This window comes from Lissotriton helveticus, chromosome 4_1 (assembly GCF_964261635.1).
Source record: "Lissotriton helveticus chromosome 4_1, aLisHel1.1, whole genome shotgun sequence".
NCBI lineage: Eukaryota > Metazoa > Chordata > Amphibia > Caudata > Salamandridae > Lissotriton > Lissotriton helveticus.
In genome coordinates, this window is record NC_136063.1 from 958,426,913 (window position 1) to 958,443,009 (window position 16,097).

The 16,097-nt window shown below is 44.1% G+C and overlaps 1 protein-coding gene across 1 annotated transcript in view; it reads left to right on the plus strand.

Annotated features, from left to right (window-relative positions):
* Positions 1-16,097, plus strand: part of CTDP1 (CTD phosphatase subunit 1) — an 826,403-nt gene that overhangs the window by 186,893 nt on the left and 623,413 nt on the right. The window contains exon 8 of the mRNA XM_078687575.1: positions 1,220-2,347. Within this exon, the coding sequence (XP_078543701.1) occupies positions 1,220-2,347 (1,128 nt within the window). The remainder of the gene's footprint in view (positions 1-1,219; positions 2,348-16,097) is intronic.

Genomic DNA, 16,097 nt, shown 5'->3' on the forward strand with positions numbered 1-16,097 from the left:
TGTCAAGAGGGTGCACTCACTAACAAAAGGGTTATGTTTGCCTTTACAAATTTGAAGAGTCAAGCTTGACTTTAGTATGTTGAAATACAAAAATGCATCTTTGTAGTTTTTGTATGTTTGGGAATAGGGCAGACTGCAGCACTATTTCCTATCGCCACACCTGTCGCTCCATTTCATTGAGTTTGACAATACACCCACTGAAGATATCCGTGTAATAGAAAACTCAGGAATGAGGATGTGACATGAGTGAGGTGAAGGACACTTGTCATTGATTTCAGTTTTGTTTAATTTTTGCATTGGGTGCGTGTTTCACACGGTGAGAGAATGGAAACGATTTAGAGTACACAGATAGCTGTGTAGTTTGAGCAACTAGTTTAAGCTGATGTTATATATTAATTACCTTCACCTAAGCTCCTCTAATTTCTTTAGAGAACAGCATGCTCCTTTAAAGTTTTCCTACACTACACTACACTACACTACACTACAGCCAGGGCTCTAGATTTGATTTGGTATTGCATATATTGTCTTCACTATTTTTGATAGTTGGGATTGGAATGATTTTGTCGTAAATTAAAAATATATATATATATTATTGAAGCATCTATGTAAGCAAGAAATAAAAAATACATTTTAGTAAAACCAAATTTTTTGTAATCCACGGTTTGTAGCTGTAAAATCTCAAAAAATAAGATTTATTTGCCTTTATAAGTCCCTCTTTCGATCAGGCACCAACAATAGTGACATTTGCCAATACCGCTGATCTTGGTAGGCTGCAGGGGCATCGCAGGTGGAAGCCCTATATAGATTCTATGGTTTTACTCCATAGTTTTTCGGTCAGGAGTGTTTGCTGATTATAGAAACTAGAAATAGGCCTCTGTGCTCCTTATCTGGTAAACTGACTCCTAAAGCCGTATTGGATAACCCTTAAACCTGAGACTTTAGGTCAATCAAATATTAGTGGCTGGTATTAATATTGGGTAAAGGCAGTGTGTGAGATGACATGGCTGGACAAAGCACTGCTCGAATTTAACTATTATGTCTTCTTCTGGGAAAGCTATTCATATGTATGTGACCTGTGTTGGGAAAATCATAATTATCAGTGGTCATTTTATTGGCTTTACTAAATCGTTTTTATGCAGTTTGTGTGACACTGCAATAGTAATGCACAAACAGTGTGTTAACAACATTTTAAAACTGTTTTCTTTTTTTGTTCATTCAGTCAATCATAGTAAAAAAACAGAAACGTTGGATCAAGCCACACCCCAGTCACAGGACTCCGAAGAATCAAAGAAGATTCCTGTAGAAGAGCAGAGAAATGGCCTAGGGATACATAGGAAAGAGCTGAATGGGAGCAATGTTGTGAGCAGTGAATCTCCTAAAGGGGAGTCGAACTCTGGTCCTACAGATAACTCAATAGACTCCTTGAAGGAGCCTGCTGAACACATTATAAATACTGCCAGCACAAAGGACGTGGTAAGTGCAGCAGATTCTCAGAGTGCTTTACCACCGGAAAGCATGGCAATAGATGATAAACTGCCTACCAAGAACACTTTAGCCAATGATTTGCGACCTGCAGCAGAGAAGCAACCGTCCAAGGACACCATGGCTAATGATTTAGAGTTATCTAGTGACAGTGAAAGTGAAGGGGATATCAGAAAATCCCCTTCTCCTTCATCAGCTTCAGACAGTGAAAGTGAAGAAAAGAGAAGCTGGAAAAGGTCGAAGGATCAAGTCAAGGATGTTGCTGAACAGGAATGTAAACCTGAGGTTGTGATGGAAAAGCAGGTGGGAGAAAACCACACTGAGGAGCACTTAATCACTCCTGTCCTTAAACAACATGACAAGGCATTGGCAGAGCAAAAAGTTTCAGATGCAAGTGAGCACGATGGCCTCTGTGACCTTGGTAATGGGTGTGCTGACAAGAAAGAAGCTGAAACAGAATCTCAGAACAGTGAACAGTCTGGGATTACAGCAGGCGAGTTTTTAGACCAGAGCATGGAGGAAGAGGATGATGATGAGGAAGAAGATAATGACCACGATGACCACTTAATATACCTTGAGGAAATCCTTGTTAGGGTACACAATGATTACTATACCAAATATGAGAAGTTCTTGAAAAAAGAGATTCAAGATATTCCAGACATACGCAAAATAGTTCCAGAACTTAAAGGGAAAGTGCTGGAAGATGTTGTTATAACTTTCAGTGGACTTCATCCTACAAATTTTCCTATTGAAAGAACGCGAGAGCATTACCATGCAAGGGCACTTGGAGCCAAAATCAGTAAAAGCCTCAATTTAAAACCAGGAGATCCCAAACGGGTAACTCATCTTGTCGCTGCAAGAGCAGGTCAGTAATTGTTCCTCTTCTTTCTTTGGATCATTGGCATTGTTAAGATATTTATGTCCACACTCATTTTGATTCCAGCTGGAAAACTGCCACATCGTGACTGGGCTAGAAAGTAATTCAGTACCTCATGTTCTCATAGTTTATTTTGTCACACTATTACCAGTGTTGAGTATGTGGAGGAGCTATGACTCTCAAGATAGACATTGCCTAGTTGATTAGATGTTGTCCTTATGAATTGCCATATGTTTTTCCTTTAATGATAGAATATATTTTGTCCTTGGTGCAATTGAATGATATAAAATATCTGAACTTGAGAACACATGGGACTTACTTTAGAGTGTGGATGAAAATTCTGATTCCTGTACAAATATGGGTATGTACAGGATTAGAATGATGGGTTGTGCGATGACCACACCCCTAACTGCATTACCCTTGATGGATTTTGGCAGGTCAACCCCCAAAATGTATCAGGAGGCAAAACATGGACTTCGATGTGAGAAATTCCAAATGTGTATGTTATGCCTTCACTTTTAACCTGTGAGAACTACGAATAGGAGGCATTAACTGCATTTGGTGAATACCTCACACATGTTTGATGCCTGAGTACAGCAAATATGTATAGTTGACAAATCGCAAAGGCTTAGAGTAAATCTAATCAACTGGCAAATACCTATGATTCAATGGAAAGTGAAGTATATAAAAAAGTGATAAAGAGAATGCTTGAATGAATCTCAGCCACTGGTAATTACTTGGGCTGCATCCAATCTATCGTTATTTTGTACACCATGCCACCTCATTTTTTGAGTCAGTCACATGCAAATCAGTCCTGACCCTGCTTCAATAGTAACAGTCCACCCGAGCTGCCAGGCAAGGTCCTCTCTGAACCCAGAACACAAGCAACTCCGGTTTTGCCCTTATTAGGGTACATCAGTCTCGTATAGCTTGGTTCCAGTGGCACAGAGTGCACAGGACCAACCTCCAGGCATACCAGTCTCACGGCACTGCATTGAAGTATACAAAAAAGTGATAGATGGAATGCTTGAATTAACCTCAGCCACTGGTAAATGATCTGGGCAGCATCCCAGTCCATCGTGCTGTATTTTAATGTACCTCCCTAAATGGCAGGGTATACCCAGGCGGGGTCCTGTTCTTGCTGTGCTACTGGAAGCAGGCTACATCTGACTGAGTAGCCCCAATAAGGTCGAAACATTCTTGCGTTGCTTGTGTTTTTGTTCAAGGAGGACCCTGGTCTGGCAGTTTGAGCTGGACTACTCTTGAGTGGAGCAGCGTAAAGACTGACTGGCATGTGCGCGGGTCCAAACTGAGGTGACATGGCGGGCAAAAGAACGATGGGTTAGAATGCTACCCCAAACATTGCCAGTGGCTAGACTAATTGCAAGCATTCCTCCCATCAACTTTTAGGTTGGGTTGAAAGTGAAGATAGCACAAAATAGTGGGTGGAACACCAGGGGATTTGCTGGAAAGCTGAAGAAGCTGCTTTCTTTCATGGCTTAAGGGGATGCTTGTTCAACCATTAATTCAACGCTTCAGGGGCTGGGTGTTCTCTGAAATGAAATTAAATGTATTTTTATAAAGTGTTTGAATGCCCAGAAGCATCTTGGTACTGCCACTACATGAGGACGTGAGGGTGAAATACATTTTTTGCTATCAGAAGAAAAGGAAAGCGATGAAAAATGGATAATCTATTGGCTGAACAGCCATGTTTTTATATCTTTCCTAAACTGGGGAAGATCTGTCATTTTTTTCAGACTAAGGAGGAGTGTGTTCCAAAGTTTGGCAGTACAGATTACAAAGCTTCTGCCTCCCCATTGGAATCATCTGAGCTTGGAAACAGTTACGTTTATGGGCATTGGCCAACATAATGACCTGAATGGAATATAACAGGAAAAATATCATTTAAGATAGTCTGGAACGGATTTGTGTAGTGCTTCAAAAGCAATGCAGACAGCTTTGAATTTAATGAATCACCAAATGGGCAACCAGTGTAAGTCAGTTAAGGCCTGTGAGGCTGACTGATGACTATGGATTCCTAGCAGTAGCTGTAGCATTCTGCTGAATCTGCAGTTTATTTAGAAGAGTTTACTGTATGTTGGCGTAAAGGGTATTGCTATAAACTAATTTGGATTGTACAATGGCAATGACAACAGTCTTCTGCTGCATCTTGGGAATGAAGGGCAACAGTTTTGTAAGAGTAAATGTAGAAGGCTGATGATGTCACAACAGTCATTTGTTTATCAAAAGTCAGCCTGTCATAAAAAAGAATCTAAGTTCCTCACTTACCTGACCGCGGTTGGCAAAGTGCCCATTTCTTGAGGCCACCAACTAGAGGACCAAAAGAAGATGTTATTGCTCTGCTTACGTGGTACTGCTGTAGCCATCATTCTTCCAGAGCATTGAATCTCTGGTGTGTGTGAATGGTACCATCCTGATATCACTGCACTTCATTGCAATGGTTTTCAATCTCAAGAAAGGTATTTCATACAGTAGATGGATATTTACATTGTCTTACGAACTGCCCCAGCACATGCAGATAGCTTTAGGTTTCAGTTTGAAAATGAATGTATGTTGCATGAGCCAAGATGGAAATTGGGTCTGAAAATATAACCGAGTTTCATTATTGGTTTATATTTGCTCATAGTTGGAACAAAATAAGTCTTAAAGGGAATATTGATTGTTTGCACATGCGGATATGATAGAATAAAGTACACTGTAAGAACTTCGAAAGTAAAATTGCTGGATTTTAAAAACCGTTTCCAAGATAAACCATGGCATGCAAAAATATTTGGCATGATGACTAACTGACCAATCTGTTGTTATGAAGCAGTTTTTGTTCAACTTCTTTATTAAACAATCTATCCTTTTCTAGTTATTCTAAATGAAGAAAATAGTCTCAAATGTGATTGAGTTTATAATGAGAGAATGTGCCAGATGTTCAGAGAAAAAGGCTATACGGAGAAAAGAATCCAAGCATTGAAAACTACTGCTGAGATCAGAAAGAGACAATCTGTGTTGCAACTAAAAACCATGGCTAACTGATAACAAAATTTGTATATAACTTTTTACTCTACAGAGTTCTAAAATTGAGCAAACAGTAAAGGATAATTGGGAAGTGATTAAAGCGGATGCGGAACAGTGTGATATTGGAAGAACCATACATGGATACAAATATGTTGGAATTTGTAGAAATGTTTAATACCAATGGAAAGGTCAGAACATATTTTGGTCCAAAGTGCAATAGGTGAACCACACTAATTGCTCGAATATAAACGAGGAATTTGTTCATTACGGACAAACAGATACAAAAAATTCCATTGTAGCAACTTACTGTTTCTCAGTGTGCATCTTTTCTGGATTCATATGCTGTGCATTATTCTGTCATGTAGTCCTTTGGTATGGAATTCTCCTTTGTATCCTTCTCTGTTTGTGCTTTTTAGGTCTCGCCTAGAGCGCAGCACGAATGCGCTGCTCTAGGAGATGGCCTCTTGGTATCACTCCAGACATTCAGAAAGCTTTCAGAAAGCTAGGGCATGTGGTTGTCACATCAATTGGCCTTTGCATGTGGCTTTCAAGAAATGAAAGCATGCAATTGGCCTAAGGCGGGTGCATGTCCCACCTCTTCTTAAAATGTTCATTCCCATGGCCTAGGGGTCTCGAGAGCGAGCAGACTGGCAGATGCATTCCTCCTTGGTCATGTGCTTTTGCTTCGCTTTTGCTTGTTATCTGCTAAAGGAATTTATTGCCTGCCCTGCTTAAACTAGTGTCCTGTTACTAATTGATTTCCAGCTTCCACTGCTTGTTGGAAACTGTTGCCGGGGGCGAGGGCATGGCCGCACGTCTGTCACTGGTAGAAAGCCACAAGGAGCCGTTAAACATGGGATGGCAGCTTTTCTTTAATGGGGCCACCAACTTCGCGCATGCCTCTTTAAAAACCAGTAACAAGTTCCTAGGATTCCCATTGTTTAATGCATGGTGGGGATGTAAGCTCAGTTTGAAACACATTTCCCTTGATGGTCCATTTACCAAAGTGCGAGTTAACTAGATAGGCCAGCAATTGAGGCATTTCCAGATGACCAGTTACTAGTGTTTTTTCTGAATCCAGTTGCGGAATGTGCATTAGTCTATAAATGACCATTGGAGGAAAAATTTAATTTCTACATGTAAAAAAAAACACCAACTGTTCAGCAATCCCTAAATTACACAATGAACCACGAATCAACTGTAACTGTATGCATTGCACTTCACCGGATTAAAAAATAAATAAACCAGCTGTCTGAGCCCATATAAACCATTCCCAACTGGCAAAATGGATATTCCGACAGCCACCATAAAGGCAGTTAAGGCTTTAAAAGTAAAGATGCTTGGCTTCGCTGCAGGAGTGCTCTGGGGGAGAGACACCCCCACAGAGCACAGAGATTGTGTTAGAAGGACATTCCCAGGCGAGGTGTCAATGCCCAGAACAAACAGTTGTCGCCGGTGCATAGAATGGTATTAGCTGGAGAAAGGACAGGCAAAGAAGGCATAAGAGTCTCGGCCATTGCTGATTTTTAGTGCCCGCTGTATTGGTCCAGGACAATGCAGGGCTATAAAGCCTGGAACAAAAAAATGGAAAAAGGAGGAACAGATCTATACTGTTTTCTCAAAATAGGAGACCATCAATTCGCCTATTTCTATGACCCAAGTCCAAAACTAAATTAATCAAACATGCTATATACCATCACTCACACAAGGGGACATGATTACACATTTTATTTTTTGTAATGAAACCAAATTATATTTATCTCGCTTCTTATTTTCTTTTTTTCTTCAAACAAACTCAATGTTTTACAAGCACTTTATGCACCATATACAAATATATACACACCTATATACAATGTATACAAACAATCATCAACATAAACACTTTTGACAAAAATCAAAAAAATGACAAAAAGCAAGAAACTTGTACTTTTTCACCCTAAAAAATATTGCCTCAAAAGCTGAGTGTCCTCCTATTAACTCTAGGGGGTGCACTAGGAGGTAGTCGGACACCACTGGTTCAATGCACAAATTTACAGAACCTAAATCAAAAAGTGTGTCACAAGGCATTCATTTCCAAGATCAATTCAAAACAAGGACTCCTCCATATGGATAGTGTCGATGCGGTCGCGTTTCGGCCTTCCGGTAAATCTGGCCTCTTCAGGACTGGGCGATAAAGAACCTATAGGTACATGTAATACAATATAAAAGTCTAGATTTAGAAATCCAGTCGTATACTCTGTGCCCTCTTTCCCCCTTTCCACTCACGATCCATATCCTGCACCAACCGTGCAACAAAGGTAACATGGGTTTATGATGTATCAGAAAGACAACAGGGAGAAGGAAAGAAACGTGAAACCAGATTTTTCCTAACCACACCCAAAGTGACTCACAAGACAAAGTCAGAAAGTGACAAAATCACCAATTCTACATGCATATAGTGGAACACCAAAACCACCCACATGGTGAAGGAAAGTCAAAACTAGTGAAACTTACTGCCAAAACCACTACGTACAAGACACATGCCCCAAAGGACCCTGGGTCATGCCACTTACACCAACTACTTCTGTAAGGCAATGTGCACAAGCCTGTGAAAAATATGCACGAACAACTAGCTGTCCTATTGAAAACCAAATCTTGCTAGGGTCCCCAATATATAATCTCATGCAACTCCATCTGGGTCTCCTACCTTCTACAAAGCTGGCTTAGGTGCGTTTTCATTCGCATCTCAATCTCGTTCCTAAACAAGGTCCACAAGGTCTCTAGAAAAAAATATATAATCGCCACCGTAAGAACATAGGCATACCTAACGTGGATATTTAACAAGTTTCAAGGGCCTATAAAGCCTGGCAGGGATGGCCGGGTTGGCTGCCATCACTGGGACTGGTAATCACAGGCTGCGATGCGGCTTCCTGCTAATTACTGACTGCCCAGAGGCGTGTGATGGGAAACAAAAGGCAGGCATGCGGTAGACATCCTGGGATCTGGCGAATGTTCCCCACCCCGCACAGATGATACCGGGGTTCCTGCTATCTGAACCCTGACTGGGTGAAAGGAACCTGCCTGGCAATCCTTCAGTATCAAACCGCTTACCCACCCCGCAGTTTGTGTTCCAAGCAGGGTACACCCCATTCAAGTTGAATAATAATGTACCAATCAATCAATCAATCAGAGTACTTGTAAAGCGTGCTACTTACCCGTGAGGGTCTCAAGGCGCTGAGGGGGGGGGGAGGGGCGTTGCCGCTACTGCTCGAAGAGCCAGGTCTTGAGGATCTTCTGAAGGCGAGTAGGTCTTGGGTCTGCCGTAGGTGGGTAGGGAGGGTGTTCCAGGTTTTAGCGGCGAGGTAGGAGAAGGATCTGCCGCCGGAGGTCGTTCGTTGGATGCGGGGGACAGCGGCCAGGGCGAGGCTGTGGAGCGGAGCTGGCGGTGGGGGTGTAGAAGCTGAGTATGCTGTTCAGGTAGGCTGGTCCGGCATTGTGGAGTGCTTTGTGTGTGTGGGTGAGGAGCTTGAAGGTAATCCTCTTGTTGACTGGGAGCCAGTGTAGGTCTCAAGTGGGGGGTGATGTGGCTGCGGCGGGTGATGTTGACGATCAGTCGGGAGGAGGTGTTTTGGATGCGTTGTAGTCGTCGTAAGTGTTTGGCTGGGATTCCTGCATAGAGTGCGTTGCCGTAGTTCAGTCTGCTGCTGACGAGGGCCTGTGTCACCGCACTCTTCTTGTTTCGGTCGGGATCCATTTGTAGATCCTGCGGAGCATGCGGAGGGTGTTGTAGCAAGAGGAGGAGACGGCGTTGATCTGCTTAGACATGGAGAGGGAGGAGTCGAGGATGAATCCTAGGTTGTGTGCATGGTCGGTGGGTGTTGGTGTTGTTCCCAGTGTGGTCGGCCACCAGGAGTCGTCCCAGGCTGAGGGTGTGGGTCCGAGGATGAGGACCTCCATCTTGTCCGAGTTCAGCTTCAGACGGCTGCTCCTCATCCAGTCGGCGACGGCCTTCATTCCCTCGTGGAGGTTGGTTTTGGCGGTGTGTGGGTCCTTGGTGAGGGTGAGGATGAGCTGGGTGTCGTCGGCGTAGGAGATGATGTTGAGGTCGTGATGGCGGGATACTTGTGCAAGGGTGGCCATGTAGACGTTTAACAGCGTCGGGGTGAGCCCTGGGGGACGCCGCAGATGATGTCTGTGACTTTGGATCGGAAGGGTGGGAGGAGGACGCTCTGGGTTCTGCCGGAGAGGAAGGACGTGGTCCAGTCAAGGGCCTTCTCTTGGATTCCAGCATCTAGGAGGCGTGTCTTTAGAGTGCGATGGCAGGTCGTGTCGAAGGCAGCTGACTGGTCCAGGAGGATGAGGGCTGATGTTTTGCCGTTGTCTAGTTGGCGCCTGATGTCGTCTGTGGCGGCGATGAGGGCTGTCTCGGGGCTGTGGTTTCGTCTGAATCCGGACTGGGACGGGTCCAGGATGATGATGTCTTTCTGGTGGCGGGCAATTTGCATGTTGACGATTTTCTTGATGACCTTTGCCGGGAACGGGAGCAGGGACATGGGACAGAAGTTCTTGAGGTCCTTGGGGTCCGCTTTGGGCTTCTTGAGGAGGGCGTTGATTTCGGTGTGCTTTCAGCTTTCCGGGAATGTCGCTGTTTCGAAGGAGATGTTGATGACCTTCCGTAGTTGGGGTGCGATGGCTGCGCCTGCTTTGTTGAATACGTGGTGTGGGCAGGGGTCCGACGGGGATCCTGAGTGGATGGAGTTCATGACCTTGCGTGTTTCGTCGGCGTTGACGTTGGACCAGGTGGTCAGGCGGTTGGCGCTAGTGGTGTTCCAAGGGGAGGTGGAGTCTGGCGTAGACGGGGCTGTCGTGGTGTTGAAGCTGTTGTGGATGTCAGCGATCTTGCGGTGGAAGAAGATGGCTAGTGAGTCGCACAGTTCTTGTGAGGGCGGGATGTCGTTGGCGCTGGGGTTGGAGAGTACCTTTACGATGCTGAAGAGCTCTTTGCTGTTGGGTGCGTTGTTATCCAGGCGGTCTTTGAAGGAGGATCTCTTGGCTGATCTGATGAGGTGGTGATGTCTGCGGATGGCGTCCTTGTGGGCTGCGTGGTTGTCCAGTGTGCGTTCATGGAGCCATAATTTCTCCAGTTTCCGGCACGCGCGTTTGGAGGTCTGGAGCTCGTCGGTGAACCAGGTGGCTTTCTTGCTGGCTTGGCTGTTGGAGGGTTTCTTGAGAGTGGCGAGCATGTTGGCGCAGTCATCGATCCACTGTCTGAGGTTGCGTGCTGCGGCGTCTGGATTGGTGGGGTTCTGGGCGAGGGTGGTGGTCAACTTGTCTTCGGTGACTTTGCTCCAGCATGGCGGGGCAGCTGTTTGGTGCGGTGGTGCGTGGTTGGTTTTGTGAAGGTGAAATGGGTGCAGCCGTGGTCGGTCCAGTGGAGTTCGGTGGTGTGGTCGAAGGTGACGTGGGTGAGAAAACGGAGTCCAGCGTTTGGCCGGCGGCGTGGGTGAGTGCGGTGACGAGTTGTCTGAGGCCGAGATTGGCGAGGTTGTTGATCAGGGAGGCGGAGTTTGTGTCGTTGTTTTCGAGGTGGAAGTTCAGGTCCCCAAGGAGGATGTAGTCCGTGGAGGCGAGTGCGTGGGTGCTTACGAGGTCGGCGATGGAGTCGCTGAACTGTGGCCGGGGTCCGGGGGGTCTGTAGATGAGGGTTCCTCTGAGGGTGGTGTTGGCGTCAGTGTGGATCCGGAAGTGTAGGTGTGCGGCGGTGTTGAGGGTGTCTGCATGGGTGGCGACCTAGAGGGTGGACTTGTGGACGATGGCTATTCCTCCTCCGCTTCCGTTGGCGCGGACTCACACTATCTCACACAATCAATCAATCAAGACATTTGTAGAGCGCGCAACATACCCGTGAAGGTCTCAAGGCGCTGGAGGAGGGTAGGAAGGGCAGGGGGGTGTTGCTAGTGATCGAAGAGCCAGGTCTTGAGGAGTCTTCTGAAGGCCTGAAGGTCTTGGGTCTGCCATAGGTTGGTGGGGAGTGTGTTCCAGGTCTTGGCGGCGAGGTGGGAGAAGGATCTGCCGCCGGCGATCGTTTTCCGGATGTGGGGGACAGGGGCGAGGCTGGCAGAGCGGAGCTGGTGGGTGGGGAGTAGAAGTTGAGTCATCTGTTGAGGTATGCGGGGCCGGTCTTGTGAAGAGCTTTGTGTGCGTGGATGAGGAGTTTGAAGGTTATCCTCTGGTTGACGGGGAGCCAGTGCAGGTCTCTCAGGTGGGGTGTGATGTGGTTGCGGCGAGGGATGTTGAGGATCAGACTTGCCGAGGTGTTCTGGACGCGTTGCAACCGTCTCAGGAGCTTGGCTGTGTTTCTTCTTAGAGGGCGTTTCCGTAGTCCAGCCTGCTGATGATGAGGGCCTGGGTGACTGTTCTTCTCGTCTCGGTGGGGATCCACCTGAAGATCCTGCGGAGCATTTGGGGGGTGTTTAAGCAGGATGAGGAGACGGCGTTGACGCATCACTTTTGTCACCGCAAAAATATGACAACGGCGGTGACATCTGTCGACTTTTAAAATCCAGCATGTGGGAGGTTTGTCATGAAGAGGTTACATGGAAGTTGAGTGTCTCTGGGAATGTGAACGTAAAAAAACACCCAAAAAAACTATTGGCTTTGTAAGTGCTTCATTGCAATCTGTTTCACTTTATCGGTCATGCGCTCAATTGTTTTTTTTAAAGACAAAAAGATGCTAATATTACGTTTTGTAAGTCCACGAGAGTACTCAGTAAATTAAAATACGTTCAGATTTAAATTATACCTTTAATAGCAATGTGTGTGGAGTGTGCTGCTCATATCTCATTAGAGGAGCTCATTTCACCTTTCCATTCTTCCTTCAGTTTAGCTGTCCCTCCATATTTTCACATTCTATCAAACCATCCATCAACAGGCTCTCATTTTATCCTCCTCCCATTCAACTGTTCATTTGTGCACCAATACATAAACACATCCATCCATCAATACATTCATGTATCACTCTCTCCATCCTTAAACCCTTCTGATCATCGTTCTATCTATCCATCCATCCAACCAGACTTTAAGCCTTCCATAAACCCTTCCTTTTACCCATACTTTCCGCAATCCACCTACCCTTCCTTTCAGACATAGATCATTTCACCTCTCCATTAACTCTTTCACAATTTAATCTATCCAACATTTTACCATTCTTTCATTGTCGTTTTTCACATTTCTTCCTTCTTTTCACAATGCCTAACTCTTTCTTTTCACCTTTTTCCCCTCCCTGCTATCTTCCTTACACTTTTCCTTCCCACAATCTCCCTTTCTCCCCCTTATTATTTACTAATCTTTATTTCTTCCCTTTTACTTTTTGTCTTTTCCTTCAAACTGTAAAAAATATCCCGGGTATCTCAGCGCTCTCAAAACAGGAGTAACAATTACCAACCTCAAGTGTTCTCATTTTATTGACTTGAGAAGGATGAAAGGCAGAGTCTGCTTCAGACCATTCAGGTTACAAAGAGCTACAGTAGGCGCGCGCACTGCCCTTGAGCTATAGTTCTAAAGACTCTTTAGTAGTATCTTGCTGCGCCTTTCTTCACAGCATACGTCACATTTCCTTTATGGTTATCTTGACAAATAACTACCACCAATAGTGTGTGCTGTACAAACTGAGCAAAATACACCCAATTGATAGACGGAATGCAGAACAAATCAAAACATTACTGTTTTTGTTGCATAGAGCCTTGTGTTACCTGCAGGTCAAAAGTTAAGATCCTGGTAAAATAGCTTAGTGAGTTATGACCCTGCAGCAAGGACCTGCCTGCAAACAAGAAGGTATATATTTAGAACCTCGCTGTTATTTCCTCAATATTTTCTTATTTTAAGGATGCTAAAAAAGCCTACTTTGGGTAGTAATAAGCACTTATAAGTAAGTGCCATATATATAATTATTAGTAAGATAACTAATGGACAGATGGAACCGACATTCTTACAATGCATGCAGATTTTGTGCATAGAACCTTGGCAAAGTCAAAAAGCTAGCTCCGCCCCTTGTCCCACCTTAGCACCGCCCTTAACTCCACCCACTGCTCCTTTTGGTGGGTACCTGCACTTATTTTTTTCCATTTAAAGCACTGGATATAGCTTCACACTTGCACGGTGCCCGATTTTGGCTTAACCTATCACCACTCTGCACCAATGACCTTCGATCTGGTGGACTTAGGAATTGTGTGGAAGTAGTAGAGTAAGTTCCTTGGACGGAGTACCGAAGTTTTATCAGCCACATCAGTATTGCCAATGGCATTTTTCTCAAAAATAATGTACTCGACAAAATATGCTTATATAACTAACTGATCATCATCTTCATCTCACATTTGTACAAGGTAACCATGAAAACCAATTGTGTTAAAATATATGGTATACGATAGATCACTTTCCACTCACCCATACATCTACTTTAAATTCCTTATTCGTGATTTATTAGAACAAAGCAACGCAGAAGATAATTTTTGGTTGTCTGTGGATGGGGAGGTGGGGTTAGCACTCTCTGCCCTCTTTTCCTCTCATTGACTCTTGGGCGCTTATAGGAAAAACCCAAGCTGCTTATAATTTAGAGGAATTCTGCAAAAGCAGCCCATTGCCGCTGTATCGTCTTTTTAGGTCATGCAGTGTCCATGAAGGTAAAGGAAATCTACATGTATTAGTTACGATCTTCCGAGCACAGTTTTACAGGATGTATTTAAGCAAAGCAGGAGTCCATCAGTTTGTTTTCTCTAAACATCAATGGGTTTTAAGTCATAACAAAACCTGTGTTTGTCCTTACATAGTAGACAGAGTGCATTCCAGCACTTGCAGAAAGCATTTAGCACGCAATATGTCTCGCATTTGCGAGAGTTTAAGCTATTGGCATTGTAAATGACAAAACCTTTTATTTATCTGTTTTGTCAATTAACACATAAATAAAAGGCATTGTCATTTACAATGCCAAAAGCTCAAACTTGTAAATGCAAGACCTATTAAAAGAAGCCGCTGCCATTGTCCCGGGCTGCTTGGAAAGTGATAGCGCGCATGGTGCGCTGAATGTTGCAGGAAAGCATGTCGTGCCTGCATTAGGAGAAACTCATTAAACAAAATAGTGCTTACTGACTAAAAAAGACGTACCTTATAACAACCGAAGTAAAAGGACCAGTCCTCATGGTAGGTTACAAATAAAGACAAAGCGGCACTGAGGAGGGACTAACGAGCCTAATAATGAATCAGAAACCAGCCTTTACGAAGGACAATGACACAAGTCAATGACAAATATGGGTGGAGAATGGGTGGGGCTGGCTTCTATTCCATACTCTAATACAGCATGCCGCAGAGCAGCGCACACGCTAACCAGGCTCGACCTAAAAGGGAGTGGGTGTTTTTGTTAAATTTGCTTAGATAATATGAAGCTGCCTTTCCTTCTTTTAGTTCGTCCTGTTAATTATGGAAATGAGGATTTTGATAGAAAGTAAGGTTCATGTTTTGTTCTGGTGACTTTGTTTGCACCGTTAGAGACTTTTTTGTTTGGAACTCTGTTCTGCTGTTTTTTAATCTGAGAAGCAAACGTGGTTGCTGTGGAGTACTACAGTTTGACTGGTGTTACATGTGTGAATTTAGGTATGGCATTGTATTAGTTATACATTATAGAATACTATATTTGCAATGTACCTTCAACAGCAAAAAGTGAAATGCAATTTGTTCTATTAGTTCTGATGGATGCTTTTAACTGCAAATATAATTTTCCGCAGGCTCCAGACTGGATCCAAAGAGTTTTTCATTGGAGTTCTCCCAAGCACTGCTTGATGGCGTGGTGTAGCCCTTCTTTGGCTTCATACGACCTCAGAAGTGATGGCATAGAGCCGCATATAGGTGCCATTCCTGCGCACTGATGTCCGTTCCTTAATTTTTGGTGGGGCAATACATTTTATTTACATTTAAATATGACCAAATTATCACATTAGTATATAGTTTGTGAAGAAAGCTACCCCCTCCCTACCATGCTTTGCGATGACGCACAGGAGGACAATACGTTGGCACAAATGAATGGCCTTATGCAAGAGACGGTTATGTCTCCTTACTTTCCACACTTTCAGATGAGGATCCAGAGCCCTGCTCCCAGTTCTTCAGGTTTCAGATTACATTCAAGACGGTTAAGCACTGTGCAGGGAGCAATGTTCCCACTGAAAACTATCCCGAATGCCAAATTCAAAATGCTTACGCTGCCCAGATCCTGTCTGCTCTGAACCAGGGAAACTGGATGATGTGGTTGGATTTACAGGAAACTTATTTTCATATACCAGTTGTAAAAAAAATGGGTTATTAGTTGAGGAGTATATGCGTCATTCACAAGTAAAAGCTACTCAGTTGTCTTATGACTGGAACCAAATACTCCATTTTAGTACATGATTCTCTCAGTGTAGTAAAGCAGAGCAGTCCAAGGCTTACTCAGGGTAGATGGTGTGGACTAGCAATCCCAGTTTGCTGACATGTAACAACGTATTTATTGTCCCGTCAGTTTTCCTTTAAAAAAAAAAAGGAAAATACTTTTTATTACACACCCTCTGCAGATTTAATTACAAATATACACATCAGGTAGATAGAAATAACTTTGGTAACACCCTCCTTTTGCATTACACTCCTAGTGGGTCTTGAACCCCATAATCACAATACCTCCCTTTCCCCCCCACAATACCAGGGCTGTCAT